Source organism: Emydura macquarii, unplaced genomic scaffold (genome assembly GCF_026122565.2).
Source record: "Emydura macquarii macquarii isolate MOO-44397 ecotype Brisbane River unplaced genomic scaffold, CSIRO-AGI_Emac_v2 contig_1790, whole genome shotgun sequence".
Taxonomy (NCBI): Eukaryota; Metazoa; Chordata; order Testudines; family Chelidae; genus Emydura; species Emydura macquarii.
In genome coordinates this window covers 13,501,923-13,518,720 of record NW_027131927.1, presented here as the reverse complement: position 1 = coordinate 13,518,720, position 16,798 = coordinate 13,501,923, and the positions used below count along the sequence as shown (strand labels likewise).

Below are 16,798 nucleotides of genomic sequence, written 5' to 3'. Positions count from 1 at the left end.
TTCCCCCTTAGTTTACTAGTAGCTGTAAAGAAAGCATTCACATAGCGGAAAGAAAAATTGGACAACTTAACTGGCCAAAAGTATTTGTGTACAATGCATATAACTCAGCACAACTCCAGGCCTGAATTTCTTTAGCTTCCATTGTATCAGTATGAGTATGACAGGGCAGAAAATAATTCTGACTGTTCTTGTGCTATGTCCATGCTAAATGGTGCTGGATTTGTGTGGAGCAGTTTGTGAGAGTTTGTGTGAGATCCAGAAAGATTCTCTGATACTTTTTGTGGAGCCCTCACTGCCAGTTCTCAGAGTTTGTATGAGTTTCCTTCTTTGCATCAGTTTAATTTTTGTTTTCTATTTTGAATAATTTGAAAGAGTTACCAATAGAATGAGTGTGGTTCATATGCATGAAAAACTCAGATTGGCTACAGTAGTAATTACACACGTGCGGCAATTCACCCCTTACACTTCAGTCCTGCAAAGACAAGCATACGCTTTATTTTAAGCATGCCATTGACTTAAATGGGACTATTTGTGTGCTTAAAGCTATGTGAGTGTGCATAAACATTTGCAGGATTCAGGTTTTATTGGCCTCTTTGACTCCACCTCCTTCAACTCTAAGAGCAGACACACACAGACAAATTTTCATCAATGGCTCTCTCAGTTGTACACGCAAATAGATACTTAGATGCTCATCCACCTTTCTGTGTGTGCGGTTAAAGCAGTCAGTTTTAAAAAAGTGATCCAGTGAATGTAATATAACTCCAAAAAAGTTGAGCCACACTTTCCTAAGTCCATTCTAGTTAATTGGTTTTCTTTTAATTTTACATCAAGCGTGGATTTTTTTCCCCTATGACAGCAAGTTTCCCATAGAATTGGATAAAACGTCATCTCTTAGGAGAATCCGAGCAGCTTGAGTTGAAACAGTTCACATACTGCAAATTGCTACAGGGCTTCCCAATAAGTTTTATCAGACATGAAAAAGTAGCGAGGGGAAAAGTTTATTGTTTAAAAAATAATGGCAGTTTCACAAAATTACCAATTTTAAATATTTCTATATGCTTAATTATATCATATAACTAGAATCACACAGATCCAGGAAATGCAGTTAAATAAATGTGTATGCACTTCCTGGGGAAAGGAGGAGACACTTCGGAGCTTGCTTTCAAGAGGTATTCACGGATTTTGGTACCCAGTTTCTGTTCAGACTGAATGGGAGTTAGGAGCCTAACTAATCCCAGTCTTTAATTATGTGACTCCTAATGACACCATGACTAAAAACTAGTGAAATTCTGTAATAAATGTCCCCTTCCTCCTCCATCACAATGCAGTCCATGTACAATATGCAGATCTGTTGTTAGGAACACCAGTATGTTGTATGCTACTGCCATCCTTATGAACAAAATTATCCTTTCACATCACATCAAGGGAGAATTTTGTCCTCAGTCTCCAAGGTGAATTTATAAAAATATATATATATATATTCCTAAAGCACGGTTTGGGTGATTTTTTTTCCTCCAAAATCATTATCCATTTACCACTCAAGAGAAATTAGGGAAAGAAAATTTGATCTTATTTGAAACTGTTAGAACCTGATCAGAAAAGTACTCTATGTCCTGAGATTCATGTATTGCCCCGAGCCCATATGTGAAAGTCCCATTGACTTCATTGGGAGTTCCACCATATATGGAAGCCAAGATTTTCATAAGTAGCTAGTGATTTGGGGTGCCTCAATTTTCAGATGTCCAACCTGAGACCTCTGAAAAGAGTCTGATTTTCATAGGGCACATGCCCAGCACATTCTACAAACTAGCACCTTTTAAAGTGTCTCAAGGTGGACACCCAAAAATGGAGGCCTCCAGAATCACTCGTCGCTTTTGAAAATCTTGGCTTGCGTTTATAATATGGCCCATTGCAAAGAAGTACCCTTCTCATGGGAGCTGTGAAAAAGCAGCAACAGCACTTTTTAACCCTCAACACCCTTACCAGGGCTGTGCGGACATCCTGAGCGTGGACAATGTGCAAAATGAGAAACTGGAGAGTAGCCATCCAAACATCTTAACACTCAAAGCTTTGTCAAGACAGAGGAAAAGGCTGTAGTTTAGCACGTGGACGCACCATCTGTGTAGAATATTTCATTTAGTGTGCCAGTCCAGCTGAGCTAGCGTGTCAATTTACCCGTGCTGGGAATTATAGCTCCCGACGTACCTTTTGGGTGAAATCCTGACCCCACTGAAATCAATGGCAAAACTCCCATTGAGGTTAGTCCTGCTTTGAGCAGGGGATAGGACTAGATGACCTCCTGAGATCCCTTCCAACCCTAATCTTCTATGATCTCTTTGGGGCCAAGATTTCAGCCTTAATGCCTGTTCCCTTGTTTGCTTGGCTGGCAGGGGCTGGGAGCACTTCCTACATGTTCTTTGGATACGTCTCCCATAGTTGTTGAGCCAGCCCCTCTGTGGGGATTCTTTGACGCCCCATCTTCCTGGATCAGATAGGAAGGTGGGTCCCAGCATGCACACTTAGTAGCAAGGCGGGAGAGCTAAGAATGACCCCTCATCATCCCCCTCACATACACTTCTTCAGCTGCTGCTGTACATTGGCTCTCTGCACTCTGTAGCACGTGAGCAGGGCAGCCCTTCTGTTCAGTCTAGAGAACGGCGCAGAGCAGGATGGATGATAATACTATTTTCACCCTGTGTTTTTCTCACTTTACTTTACAAACCAGGACCCCCCTCAGCTCCTCGGAACGCCATCTCAAATGTTAACGAGACTAGTGTCTTTCTGGAATGGATTCCTCCGGCTGACACTGGTGGAAGGAAAGACGTGTCTTATTATATTGCATGCAAGAAGTGCAGCTCACACTCAGGGCTGTGTGAGGCGTGTGCCAGTCATGTCAGGTACCTCCCTCAGCAAACCGGCCTGAAAAACACCTCTGTCATGATGGTGGACCTGCTTGCTCATACAAACTATACATTTGACATTGAGGCAGTGAACGGCGTGTCCGACCAGAGCCCTGGAACACGGCAGTATGTGTCTGTAAATGTAACCACAAATCAGGCAGGTAAGTGGAACTTCAGACTGGGCTAAGTTTCTGGGGCGGGGGCCCTGACCATTCCCTGGGTGGAACTCCCATTGAAATAAGTGGAAGTAGCAAGATTGGGCTTAAATCCTTACCTATCCAGCTGGTGGTTGGATGGCTGGTTGTTTTATTTTTCCTGTTTCACAGTATAATTATTACAGCCTTGGAAGAGCAGAAATGTTCCCTCTCACCAGGCTGCATTTTGGCGGGTTTCTTTGTGTTTGTTTTCTTTTTAATTAAACATGGAGAATCCTTCATAGCTTCACATTTCCGTGTCTGCATCCACTGAAACAAGAGGAATACAATTGTCTCCCTTATTGGCGGAGGGACAGGCTAGTGAGATCCTTTAGATTTCAGATGTAGTTCAGTTTAAATGGCCTCCGTAGCTTAGCAAATGGTTAATTTACCTCAGCGCGACAGCCGACATGTAAGTGACAAGACTGAGGCTGTCCAGTGCTCCCTGGGCATCACACTGAGAAAGCAAATGGATTCAGGAGGGTGAGGTGTAGCTGGGTCTCACGGTCTCAGGTCAGGCATGTCATTGCTCATTGTCTCATTTCTGTTTTGTATTGTGCAAATGAAGATCACTGGGAATGTTTTTCCCTTCACCTAGGGCTACGCCCTGGGCAGAGGCAGGGTGCAGAGGGAATAAGGAGCCTGGCCTGCCTTGCACAGCCCATGGAAAGCCCAAACAGAATTGCATTGTTTGCACCCAGGGGAGAACAGGCACTAAAAGGCACCCCAAGGGGATCAAGCTGGGGTGGAGCCAGGGTTATGTTCCCTACACACGATGCTGCACCATGTGCTCTCTCTCTGCATCTCATACACCCTTGGCAGGCACCAAAGAGCCTGCCATGTTCTTCTGCCTCTCTTCACTCCCCCGCCCGCGAAGGTGCTGTATTGCAAATGGCCTTCCTAACTAGAGGGCTGAATGTCGAACCCATCCAGTCAGCTTCCTGCACCTCCTGGGAGGATGAGATACTCCTCCATGCAGGGACTGAGTACCCTGCTCCTTGCCAGTGAGTGGCATCTGGGGACACAGGCGGCTTTAAGATCCCAACTCAGAGTTCTTGGAATGACAATGCATTGCTGTCCTGACAGATTCCCAAGCCAGCCTTTCCTTCTCCTTTGAAAGGAAATGCTCTTAATGGAGAAACCTGGCACGAGCTGCAGAATGACAAGCAGATTTCAGAGTCTTAGCCACAAAGCAGAAAGATGCTAGACTGAGCGGGATTGAATTTCATTAGGATGGTACAGGTACATATTTCTAGGTTCGACAGCCACCCGGGAGAGCATGGATGTGTTGTAGCTAATCAAATCTGTGCCCCGATAATTAATTTGGTTTGCTGATGTGTCAGGCAAACCATCTGAATATATCTCAAGGAGAGGAAATAAAAGCGCTATTGGGTTACTGCTCTCTGCTGATTGACATGGCAGGAAGCCTTCATGAGTAGCACTGGCAGAAGTCAGTAGGACACCTGTAAAAACACCTGTTTAATTCAAATAAACAAGTGCCATGGCCCTTAATGAAGTTTACCATTGTTCCCCTCATGAAGGCTGCTGCCAGCAGTTCTCTTCTTGGACAAAATATGCACGCCTGCTTATTGGGTTGACTTTAGCATTTCATAATGAGCAGAGGATTTTTCCCTGATGCACTGAGCTAGTTGCACATAAAGCTTAATAGATGTAGCTGTATGTGAGAAGATGAGATATGGATGATTAGCGCTTCCTATAAGGAAACACTTCCACTCTGTGAATTATTCACAGACCTCCCAAGAGTTGCATCAGGAGTTATATGCATAACTGACTCTATGAACTGAGATAAGAATGCACTCACTGCACAGTTATTACCAATATACCTTCTTTTGAAAGAGCCATTGTGGGGAAATTTTAGCCTGCGGGTTTTGGATGATAAATGCAGCTCGTGTTAAGGATAATAGAAGTTATAGCCCTGTTTCAGCTGTGTGATATTTTGGATTTACATTAGCAGAACTGCACTGCAATCAGTGGAATCACACCATAGTAGAATTGGAGTAACGCAGTGGTGAATTGGACCTTGGGCGTTTACTTCATTGTGCAGTATTGAAACTATATCTTTATTCTTCCTCTGTTTGATTCAGTGTGTAATGTTTGCACAATCCCTTACATATCCTGTGATAGGGTGGACTAGGCCCATAGGCCCCCTGCTGGAAGCCTCAGCGTCCTGCCACACCCATCACGGGAAAGGAGAAGTAGAGGAGTTCAGCAAGCAGCCTAGAGTGGCTGCAGGGGAAGCAGTCAATCACAGGAGCTGCAGGGAGCAACCAATCAGGGCCCAGGAGAGCCATATAAAAAGGGACTGCAGTGTCCAAGACAGACAAGTGCCTTGCTGGAGCCAGAGGAGTGTAGAAGGTGCTCCTGGCTGCCAAACGGAACTGCAGCACCACAGACAGCTCAATGCTGGCAGGGACGAGGAGTGAGAAAGAGCTCCTGGCTGTCTGCCGGGCCTGTACACAAAAGAGCCCTGAGCTAAGGGGGAAGCATTGATGAAGGCTGGGGGTGTAGAGAAGTGGCCCAGGGAACTGAAGGCAGTTTCACCAAAGGGACATGGTGGTGCCTGGCTGCTATTCTTAGGGTGCCTGGGCTGGGACCCGGAGTAATGGGCAGGCCCAGGTTCTCACCACAAGCTTCTGGAGAAGTGCCCTACAATTGGGTAAACCCCCAGAAGGGGACTTGAACTGTTAAAAGGCCCAGCTGGAGAGCTGGTCCTGAACAGACCAGAGTGGGCAAAACCATTGCCTCCAGGGAGGAAGCCCTGGGAGTATGGCCTGATACCAGGGTGGGGACTATTTAAAGACTGCAGACACACCCGATCATACAGGACACTCGTGAAAGGTGGGTGACATGCCGTTACACATCCAGATAGACATCACACAGCCCTGTCCAAATTAAATAATAGAGCCAGGAGTATGTACTATTTATGCTTCAGCCTTCAGTCCTTATTCAGAAGATGAGCAAGTTCTATTTGCATAAGCTAAAAATTGCTGGATCTATACATCAAATATTCCCCTAAAAGATCTTTGACGTTTAGGTTGCTTCCTGCTGCTTTAGAGACCATTAGTGACACAGGTTAGGATATCCTTTGCACTGGGAGATAGAGCTATAGGGGGGATTTTACCAGTGGGAGTTATTCCCATTGACTCCCTATGAGAATTGGACATCTGACTGGCCTCTGTGCCTTTGAAAAACTCCTTCGTGGCTAACAAATGAGATGTGTATGCAAAGGAGCCTCCCCCCACTCCTCCCAACTGCCTTATGCCAGCCATTCACCACCAGATCAAAATCTCTGACCTACACAGAGAGGCTATAGGCTTTATACCCCTCCAACACCCAATGAACTCAGCGATACTTCTCAGTGCCTTAAGATGGCATGGCTGGCTCTTCTGTCACAGTAGACACATTCAGAGATTAAGGGCCTAATTCTCCATTCCATTACACCAGTTGTATGCCGGTATGGAGTGGGTTAGAGAATCAGACTCCTAATGGATTGGTATAAGGACTGAACTAGAGGAAAAAAGAAACCCTGCTGTAATAAATACTGGCCCTAGGACATTAAAAAGGGTATGCCATGGGACAGGCCTGGCAACCACACTCATGTTGACAGATACTTACTAAGCAGCACTGCAGATGGAATGCCTGGTTTTGTTCTTTCATTTTTGCTTTGTCAAGCCCAAGACCTTGCTAATTTCAGAACTTCAAAAAATGCACAAACAGCAGGATATTGGCCGCACCAGATGTTTTTTTTTAATATATGAAACCTTTGGCAACAAGCTGTGTGTATCTGGTTTGGGTTCCTGCAGGGATTGTTTCCTGAAAAATTTGTTTGTTTCTTAAGTAATTTCTCTCTCTCTTTTTCTTTTTTTTTTAAACCGGCACCAGTAGTCAGTCTAGCATTTTCAGACTGATGTAATTTTCCTTTCTGACTGCAAGACATGTGTGAACCGTCTCGATTCAAAATTAGATTTGAGAGTACAACAAGAAAAATAACTAGTTCTGTGTACAAAATGAAAAATATTTCAGTAAGCTGGGAGATGAAATTGATTAGCTAACCCAGTCTGATCAGTATATGGAATCCAATAATGATTTTCTGCTGAAGAAGTTGAGTGATTAAATGGTTAGTTTATGACTATCTATAAGTATTAAATACATTTTCACAAACACAATACCATTGCAGTCTCTAGGATGAGGATAATAAAGGATCTTCCTTTCATGAAGCTGTTTATAAGAACATAAGAATGACTGTCCTGGTTCAGACCAATGGTCCATCTAGCCCAGTGTCCTATATCTAACAGTGGCCTGTACCAGAGTTTCAGGGGGAATGTACAGAACAGGGCAATTGTAGTGATCCACCCCTGTCTTCTGGCAGTCAGTGGTTTAGGGTTGCCCGGAGCATGTGGTTGTGACCATCATAGCTAATAGTCATTGATGCACCTATCCTTCAGGAACTTATCTAGTCCTTTTTTGAACCCAGTTACGTTTTTTACCATCACAACATCCAATGCAATGAGTTCCCCAGGCTAATTGTGCATGGTGTAAAGAAGTACTTCCTCTTTTTGTACCAAACCTGTTGCCTGTTAACGGTGGGAAAGGGTAAATAACACTTCTCTATTCACTTTTTCCACCATTCATGATTTTATAGAACTCTATCCCAGTGGTTCTTGACCAAGGGTATGCATACCTCGGGGGGTATGCAGAGGTCTTCCAGGGGGTATATCAACTCATCTAGGTATTTGCCTAGTTTTACAAAAGGCTACATAAAAAGCACTAGCAAAGTCAGTACAAACTAAAATTTCATACAATGACTTATTTATACTGCTCTTACTATATACTGAAATGTAAGTACACTGTTTATATTCCAATTGATTTATTTTATAATTACATGGTAAAAAGGAGACAGTAAGCAATTTTTCAGTAATAGTGTGCTCTGACACTTCTGTATTTTTATGTCTGATTTTGTAAGCATGTCATTTTTAAGTGAGATTAAACTTAGGGTACGCAAGAGAAATCAGACTCCTGACAAGGTTACAGTCGTCTGGAAAGATTGAGAGCCACTGCTCTATCATATCCCCCCAAAGCATCACTTTTCTAAGCTGAACAAGCCTAATCCTTTTAGTCTCTCCTCATATGGAAGCCATTCCCTACCTTTGATCATCTTTGTTGTCTTTCTCTGAACCTTTCCCAGTTCCCTATATCCTTTTTGAGATGCGGTGACCAGAACTGGACACAATATTTAAGGTGTGGGCATGCCTTGTATTTGTATAATGGCATTATGATATTTTCTGTTTTATTTTCTAACCCTTTCCTAATAGTTCCTAACATTTTGTAAGCCTTTTTGACTGTCGCTATGCATTGAGCTGAAGTTTTGCGAGAACTACCCACGACTCCAAGATCTCTTTCTTGAGTGATAACAGCTCATTTAGAACCCATCATTATATATGTGTGGTTGGGATTATTCTTTCCAATGTGCATTACTTTGCACTTAGCAACATTGAATTTCATATGCCATTTTATTATCCAAGCACCCAGTTTTGTGAGATCCTCCTAGAACTCTTCACAGTCAGCTTGGAACTTACAAAATTATTCAAATTATTCAAAAAGTATAGTTATTGTCTGCAAACTTTGTTCACTCTAGATCATCAATGAATAGGTTGAACAGCACAGGTTCAAGATATTTAAAAAAATAGGAGCCTAAAAGAGATCTAATTTTCCAAAGTGCTGAGCACCCATTGGCTTTCTAGTCCATGCTCCTGGGGTAGGCAGCAGAGGAAGAAGGAATGTAGGGGGAAGGAGGTGAAATAGAGGACACTAACAATTCAAAGGGAACAGCAGGGTCAGCGGGGTGGAGGTGGATACTTTTAAAAAAGAAAACTGGACCCAAAGTTAGTATTGAAGCCCCTTAGGCTCAGACCTTTCATTTCCTGCAATGCCCTGCCTCATCCCATATACGCCTTCTAGAGTGAATGAGGTAAGGGTCCTTGAGAGAACGTTCTTGTTCACTACATAGCTCAGATCCATTCTCTGAGCACTGAATGAGGCAGGAGTCCTGGACGGGGGGAGGGGGGAATAAACTACTTGTGATCACGTAATTAAAGGTGGTGTCACAGTGCGCTTGCACAAGGGTCTGAATTAAGATTGGATGGACATATCATGCATCATGTATCTAGAACTGGCAGGATTTGTGCAGAGAAGATCTACAGTCTACTTTGAGCATTCAGCATTTTTAGTGAGAACCAAACCAGGTTTCTGTGTAGGGGTGCAAGAGCTGGAAGATCTGCCAATATACCAACTCTGGGTTGGCCAAAGTTTACCCTACAGATGATATAACTGTAAAAAGCTGTTCCCCTGTCCACAGCCGCTGTGCAGCTACCTACCCCCTCAGTCAGGCAGTGTACTGCAAGACACGCTGTACCGAATCATAGGGTACAACTTAGAGAATAATTCAAATAAACTTATTTGATGATTTTAGCCTCCTTCCTTGTCCACAAATGGTCTGTGGGCAGCTTATGATTTTCTCATGTTTATTCATTATGTGAAACTCTTTGCCAAAGTGTCCCCCATGGTGCATTCCTGGCCTGAAGACTGGCCATGAAGAGTTAGTTGCCAGTCTCCTACATATAAAATTCAGGTGTGGTGGGGCCTAAATGTGTAACCAGGTGGTTGCTACAACACTTCGGTCCAAGCTCTATAAGGACCAAAATGTGCCTGACAAGCATTGCCCTGCAGAGGGACACCGCCTCAATGGGAGTTTGGGGAGTGTTTGTGCCTCAGGGAGGAGGTGCCATCTTCTCCCAAATGCCCTGTGGCACAATCTGCAGGCTGCACCATCAGCTCCGTGGGCAGGTTGGGAAGGGAATGGGGTCACAGTCTGCACCCCACAGAGAGAAACCGAGCAGCCTCACTGAAATCAGTGAAACTAATGTTGGGAGTAAGGATTATAATGAACAAGGTCTGGGAATATTGGGTCCTTGTTGAGTAATGACTGGTCATATAGGTTGTATTGTCTTTGTTCCCTGATGGAACAAATGTAACTCATTGGCATCAGGTTTCAATGTGAATTCTCACATTTGCAGGTTGAAAGTTCACTTTCCAAAAATAGTATCTCTTGATGACTGTTTCCGTGCACGTTGCTGCCAGTAAATTGGCTTGCTAGAAGAGACACAGAAAGCAAACCTGAAAAGGGGTCGGGGCAGTGCTGTAATTCATTCAGTTTGCTATTCAAGCAAATATTGGGTGAAATTATTTTGAGTTCTTCACCAAGGTTTATGATTAAATAGCTCAATAACTATTAATCCTGATATCTGAGTCCCCTGAGGTCTTCTGCCTCTTCTGATCTTTGCACAAAAAGAGCTGTTACCTTGAACTCTTATACAACGACCTATTGTTTGTGACATGTAGAATTGGGATTCCAGACAGTTCAGTGGTTCTGACATACATACATGCAGGCAGCCAGGCACACCCACTGTATGTACGTGCATACACCCGTTGACATGGATCAACTAAAAATTGCTTAAAATCACGCTTGCATTTATCACTTGTGGATCGTTACAAACTTCAAAGTTGGGGTTTTGGGGGCAGGGGGGATTGTCATGAAAATTCCTTGCTTTGTTTGGGAAATTTTAATATCTGTACAATCAGTTATCCAGGGGTAATGACCACTGTTCAAGATGTTCCTGACCCCCCCCCCAACACCCAGAAAAAGAAAAATAAGAAAATTCCTGCTTGTGTTGGTGACAACTTAGTATGAACTATGACATCTGATCTTAATTGATGTTCTGATTGTTCACTGTGTGAAAACTTCCAACTTCAGACTGATTAGTTGGCTTATATAAAGTATAAGGCATGTGGAACAGAATGTCTTTTTGGTCAGAACATGGAAAAGGTCAGAATGGTCATGGAAGACAGGAAATTCTGTGCACCCCACAAATGTGTTTCAGCCTTTTTTGTTATTCATTTCCCTCACCTGTAAGAATGAAATAGAGAGCTTAGTTACTCTTCATGCTGAGCAAGCCAGAGGATTTAACACACTTTGAAAACTGCTGCTTAGTTACCTATTCAAACTATAAGCTGCCTTGGGAATGGTGGGTATGACTCAAATGTAAATGAAAGGTTCTATCTATCCGGCATTGCATTCTGTTTGTTATCACTTCCCAACTAAAGTAAAAGAATGGCTCCTGCTTTTTTAAAGTGTTATCCAGAGTTAAACTATAAGTATCTTTGAAGATGAAAAATTCTCATTATTATATAAATTAATAATCCAGTTTTTTCCCCCTCTTATCTGTGATAGTCATACTGGCTATATATATACTGGCTGGATAGTCATTTCTCCGTGGTTTTTAATCTTTTGGAAACTGCATCGCAAATACTTCCTATATAGATACTCTGGAAAGGTATGAATGCTGTAAAAGAGGAATCTCTGTCTGTAGAAATATTCTCTATAGCTTCCATCAAACATAGTATTAAACACTTTCATGTAAAATAGATTTGCATGAGGAGATCTCTAGAGGGCTTCTTGGAGTCTTCTGATTTTCTCCATTCACTGGTAGAAGAAAATCCTTCTTGGAAATGTGTCAGCTAGTCATGGTCAAAATGTACCAGAGCCAGGGTTTAAACACAACCGGCTGGTACAATGTAAAACACAACTTGCTCACCTGCAATGTCCTGGCAGATATCATGCTATCTAACTTGACTTTTCAAAGTCATGTTATAACATAAGGCATTGTAGTGATGAGAGATGCTTAAAAGGTTAAATTTACTTTATTGATATTAATGGTTACATTGCTGCACCATGTTTTTAAAGATAGGTGGTAGGCATGCAGGCTTGAACTCTTGCAAAGCACATACAACAACGTGTCCATGAATCTCCTGACACAGTCTGTCAGCCAGTCCCAGACAGATGCACTCCAGGCTCTCATTGTGAATAATACACCAGCAGCACACATGCAATGGCATGGCTCAGCAGTTCCTGTGGTGGATGGGCGGGCCTACGTGAAAGGGATTTATAAACCATTGAGGAGTGTAGGCACTAACTGATCCAGCACGTTAGGAGAAGTCAATGGGAAGTCTGTCCTCATGGGTTGGAGGAGGGGGGTGGCAGGACTCCCGGTAAAGATTTCTTGTGCAAAATACTCCATCCCTGCCATTGGAGCCCATGCTGTTGATTTTGGAGTTGACAAGCCAGCCAACATCCCGCTCTAGAGCCCATGCCTGCCATTCTAGAGTTAGGTCAGCCATTCCAAAGTTCATGCTAGTCTTAAGCTTCAGATCACCAAGCTGTGCTTGAGGTCAAGCTGATAAAAGGGTTCGGTTTTATGGCGGGGGGGTGTATGTGAAGTGGGTTGTTAGGTCCCTGCCATCCTCCTGCTGCAGCACATATTGTATTGAGCCCATGACCTGAGACTCCTGCTGTTCCCAGGCTTCCTGAGGAGGTCCAGAATTCCCCTGGCTTGTCTCCTGTACAGACGTGCAAAGGGTGAGAACACCATGGAGGCTTGGGTGACCTCCTGTATGGCAAATAGCAATGATGGTAGCAGTCAGTCCCTGTCTTTGTCAATGAATTTCCTTTGGGGAACTTCGGGGTCCCATTGAACTGCTGCACTAGCCCATCTATCTGCAGATGATAGACAGAAGTCCTGAGGGCTTGGGTTCCTGCATCAGTGTGAGGAGATGTCGGATCCCTGTCTGTAAGGATTTCCCTTGGTATTCCAACCCTCATGAAGATCTTCATGAGTTCATTTACTATGAAGGGCACATTTCATTGTGCCTAGCTGGATGGCTTCAGGGCACTGCATGGTATAGTCGACTATCACTAATATGTAACAGTCCCCTTATGTGCTCTTTTCAAGTGGGCCCACTAAACCCATTCCTACTCATTCAAAGGGTATGCCCACTACTGGGAGTGGAATCGGGGAGCCTTTGGAATCCCTTTGTTCCTGCCAGCTGGCATTCGGGGCATGAGGCGCAGAAGTCATGGACTTCATTGTGAGTGGCCAGCTAAAAGAATCTAAGGGTCACCATTTCCAATGTCTTTTCTCTACCTAAGTGCCCAGCGCATAGTACCATGTGGACGAGGTGTAGTAGCCTCTGGTGGAAAGTCTTGGGTACAGCAGCTGTTGCCCTGTTTCTTGGGTTTGGGGGTCTCTTGTCACTCTGTAAAACCTCTCATTCCAGAGTTGGAAGTGGGGCCACTACTTTGCCCCTTGGGTTTCGCCCTCCTCCCCATCAGAGATGGCTACCTGCTTCCAGGCATGGCTCAGCATCTGGTTATCCTGTTGTTCCTGCATGCAGCCCTCATGGCTTACTTCCTCGGGTTTCCCAGAGCTAGCAGGCTGACAAGTTGGTGTCCCTGACTGGCCAGAGGGGTCCTATCCTGGGTCTTCTGCCATGTCTTGGCACATAAACCAGCTTGTTTTCATGTCTGAGTTGGTTTGGGGGTGGGGTCTTGCTCCACTACTTGAGGAGCTCCCCAAACCACTTCCAGTGTAGCTAGGGTGGCTGCTAGGCTGACTCAGCAAGTTTCCATGTGGCCTCTTACCATCAGTTGCTCTTTTGTCATGAGGTAGAGTCGCACATCCCTGTGGATGCACTGAGGGTAGAATGGAGCACCCGACGTGTCAGGAGACTCTACCAAACGTGCCCAAACTTGCTCTATCAAACTGTACCAAACTTGCTCGGCCACCCTCTGCCTTCCCTCTTAGCATGGCCCTCACTAGAGGTCAGGGTCCTCGTTCCAGGACCTCCATGCTAGTTGTTGGTGAGGCTGGACAATTGGCCACCCCGTAGTTCTCCAGCAGGGTCATCATCTCTGTCAAGGTGGCTGGTCAATGGCACTTCTCTGGGTCCAACCAGCACCAATACTTTTCCTTAAAGGTGTTGGGCCACCACCTGGGGCCAGACTCCTGGTGGATCTCTCTCTCTCTTCAGAGACATTGGAAGAATGTTTTGGGGTTGATGTGCAGGTAGTCGAGGATGGCTGCCTGTGCCATGGCGTAGTCCAGTGCTTCGGGGGAGGGGGATCCAAGCCCCCAAAAGCAGCTTGTGCCTGGCCCGTCAAATATGGAACTATCAGGGTGGCCCAGTGCTCCTTTGGCCAATATGCCACAGAGGTGAGCTGGAAGGTTTGTGGGTCATCCCTGGGGTCTATTTTCATACTCTGGATGTGCAGCCCGGAGGGGAGGACATCCCCTGACGGTCCGGAGACCAGGGAGTTAGCTGCCTCCTGGAGCTGCAAGAGTGCTGCCGCCTGCTGAGGCAGGAACTCTTGTTGGCCTGATGCTGCATCACCAATTCTGAGAGTAGCCACAGGTGCTGCTGGACTACGATCTGTTGTAGCAGTTGTCCTTGCTGTTGCTGGCGCTCCACCATCCATTTCAGTAACTATTCTGTGTTCATGACTTCTTGTGGGTCAGCTTAACTATTACACCTGCTGTCCTTTTAATAGGACTTGGTCTTTGCCTGCATTCTCCTCCATGCATTGGGGGAGTTGAGGTCTGAACCCAGCAGTACCAGCTAGTGGTGGTGGTCTGGGCTGTTACTCCCCACCTCCAATGTGAGCATGCCCAGTAAGTGCAGCTGGGCGGGGCATTCCAGCTCCAGAGCTGCTCTTTAACCCTCAATTCACCAGCATGGGGCTCATCCATCCCATGACAAACTTCCATTGAAATTAATGGGGTTAGTTCTCCTCCCAGTTACAAAAACACCCCCCCACACACATATTTTCCTTTGTCAGAAAGGCTTTTATGGTGCTCAGTGTTTGCTTTTTGCCCCTCTGTGATACTGAAGAATTTCTATTCTTTCTCTTTTATTTTCTTAGCTATATGAAGAGAGGGTTTTTTGAAGTAGACTAATGGAGGAAAGTAAAATAATTCACAAAATGATCCTTAAGGATGCAAATCAATTGTGTTTTTACAGCAACTGTTGTGGTTTTTCTTTATAACGAGAATATGGTCATTTACTCCTAGGAAGGGTTTTTCAGAGGCGCTTAGCATTGGTTTAACTGTTCCCACAGAGGTCAGTGGGAGTTTTCCCATTAACTTGAGTGAGAATGGTTAGGGCAGCGCTGAGTGCTTTTGAAAATAACCTCCTGTCATCTTTACACTTTCAGCAACTTTGCTTGTGGCTAGCTCCAAGCCCCATTGAAGATAATGGGAAGTGTCACACTGATGTCAATGTTCTTTGGATCAAGCCCTTAGTCTTCGTATTTTGAGGGTGGGGGGAAGATATTTTCGTTTATAAATTCAATTGTGCATACTGATATTTAAGCTCCATGAACACAGTTTAAAATAGAACTAAACACACAGAATCACATATTAGGCTGCATACACGAACACACACGCAACAAAAATAGAAATATGCATATAGGAGGTCAAAATCCTGACTCCATTGCAGTCAATGGCAAAATTCCCAATGACTCCAGTGCGGCCAGGATTTCACCTGTGATTTTTATGTAGGATTATCATATAGAATTAGAGGAATAGAGAAATGGAGATACTGATTGTGTAAAACAAAGCCTAAAATCTAGCGACATGCAAACAAGATGTTATATGGAGTCACTTGCAATGACTGTATCCATTCTGCACATAAAATCTTCATCACCAGTCATCCTATTCCTAAGTTGCATGTTTATCCCAGCCCAGATGGCTGGATGTCTGCTACCAAATGAATTATGGATCAGTTGAATATTTTATAGTTTTATTTATAACTCCCTTGTGGGTAATTGTTGCATTCTCTTAGTTTATCAGGCTTTCTATAATACTCAGAATGTTAGAAACATGTAATGCATTTTAACAGGAAAAGAAATTCCTCAGAATGGTAGAATTTTTTCTCTGATCAGAATATTATCTTTGGTTTAGGTCAGTTTTATTCTTACAGTAGGTGATCAGCACTCTTGTTGATATATGAACACATTAAAAGATGAAATACAAATGTTGCATATATCTGCAGAAATACTGTTTAATTGTGACACGAAATTAAAATGTCTTATTTAAAGCTATAAATATACACAGCATGTAACAAAAAAAAAAAAAAAAAAAAGAGAGAGAGAGACATCAAAGTTCCTATCCTTACAATTGGATGTTAGTGATTAGATTTGGTTTATGACCTAAATCCTGTGTTGTGCAATATTGTATGAGTTTTATTCCCCTTCTCCTGTCCTACTGGTTGCTAGTAATATCCGACATTCCATGAAGGAAGAGGCCTGATCTAAAGCCAAATTAAATCAATGACTTCCATTGACTTCAATGAATTTTGGGTCAGGCCCTAAATGAAGAGGTCCCAGTCTTGCAGTATAATGCCCCGCTGAAGTCACTGGGACTCTGCTTCACCCTCAACAAGTTGCAGGACCAGGGCCTTAATACTTGATTTGTAACTCCTTTTTTTACCAGCTTATTGCTCCATTCCTCTAACAGCCACTCTCTTGCTGTATCGATCTCTGTTGCTGTGTCTTGTTTGTTCCTGGTATCAATCAGGGCACTATAGAAAATTGGCAGAGTGATGGGCGGAAGTGGCGGAGAGAACAGCAGATTGCAGTTGACTTAGGAAAAATGGAAACGTAGCCTGGTGTACCACATCTGCACAAGGCACATCCAAAGCCTAATATGTTTGGTATTGCTGTAGCTGCTGTGATTGCTTGTGAAATTGGAGACTAACTACTGCATCACTCTCTGAGTACAGCCTGTGTGAACT

The 16,798-nt window shown here is 44.0% G+C and overlaps 1 protein-coding gene across 7 annotated transcripts in view; it reads left to right on the top strand.

Moving 5' to 3' along the window:
- The window catches only part of EPHA5 (EPH receptor A5), a 292,850-nt gene that overhangs the window by 163,572 nt on the left and 112,480 nt on the right, over positions 1-16,798 (top strand). For 5 of the 7 annotated variants that reach the window (XM_067556905.1, XM_067556904.1, XM_067556910.1 and 2 more), the window contains exon 5: positions 2,726-3,061. The exons of the other annotated variants lie outside the window; for them this stretch is intronic. In XM_067556905.1, the coding sequence (XP_067413006.1) occupies positions 2,726-3,061 (336 nt within the window). The remainder of the gene's footprint in view (positions 1-2,725; positions 3,062-16,798) is intronic. 7 annotated transcript variants of the gene reach the window in all.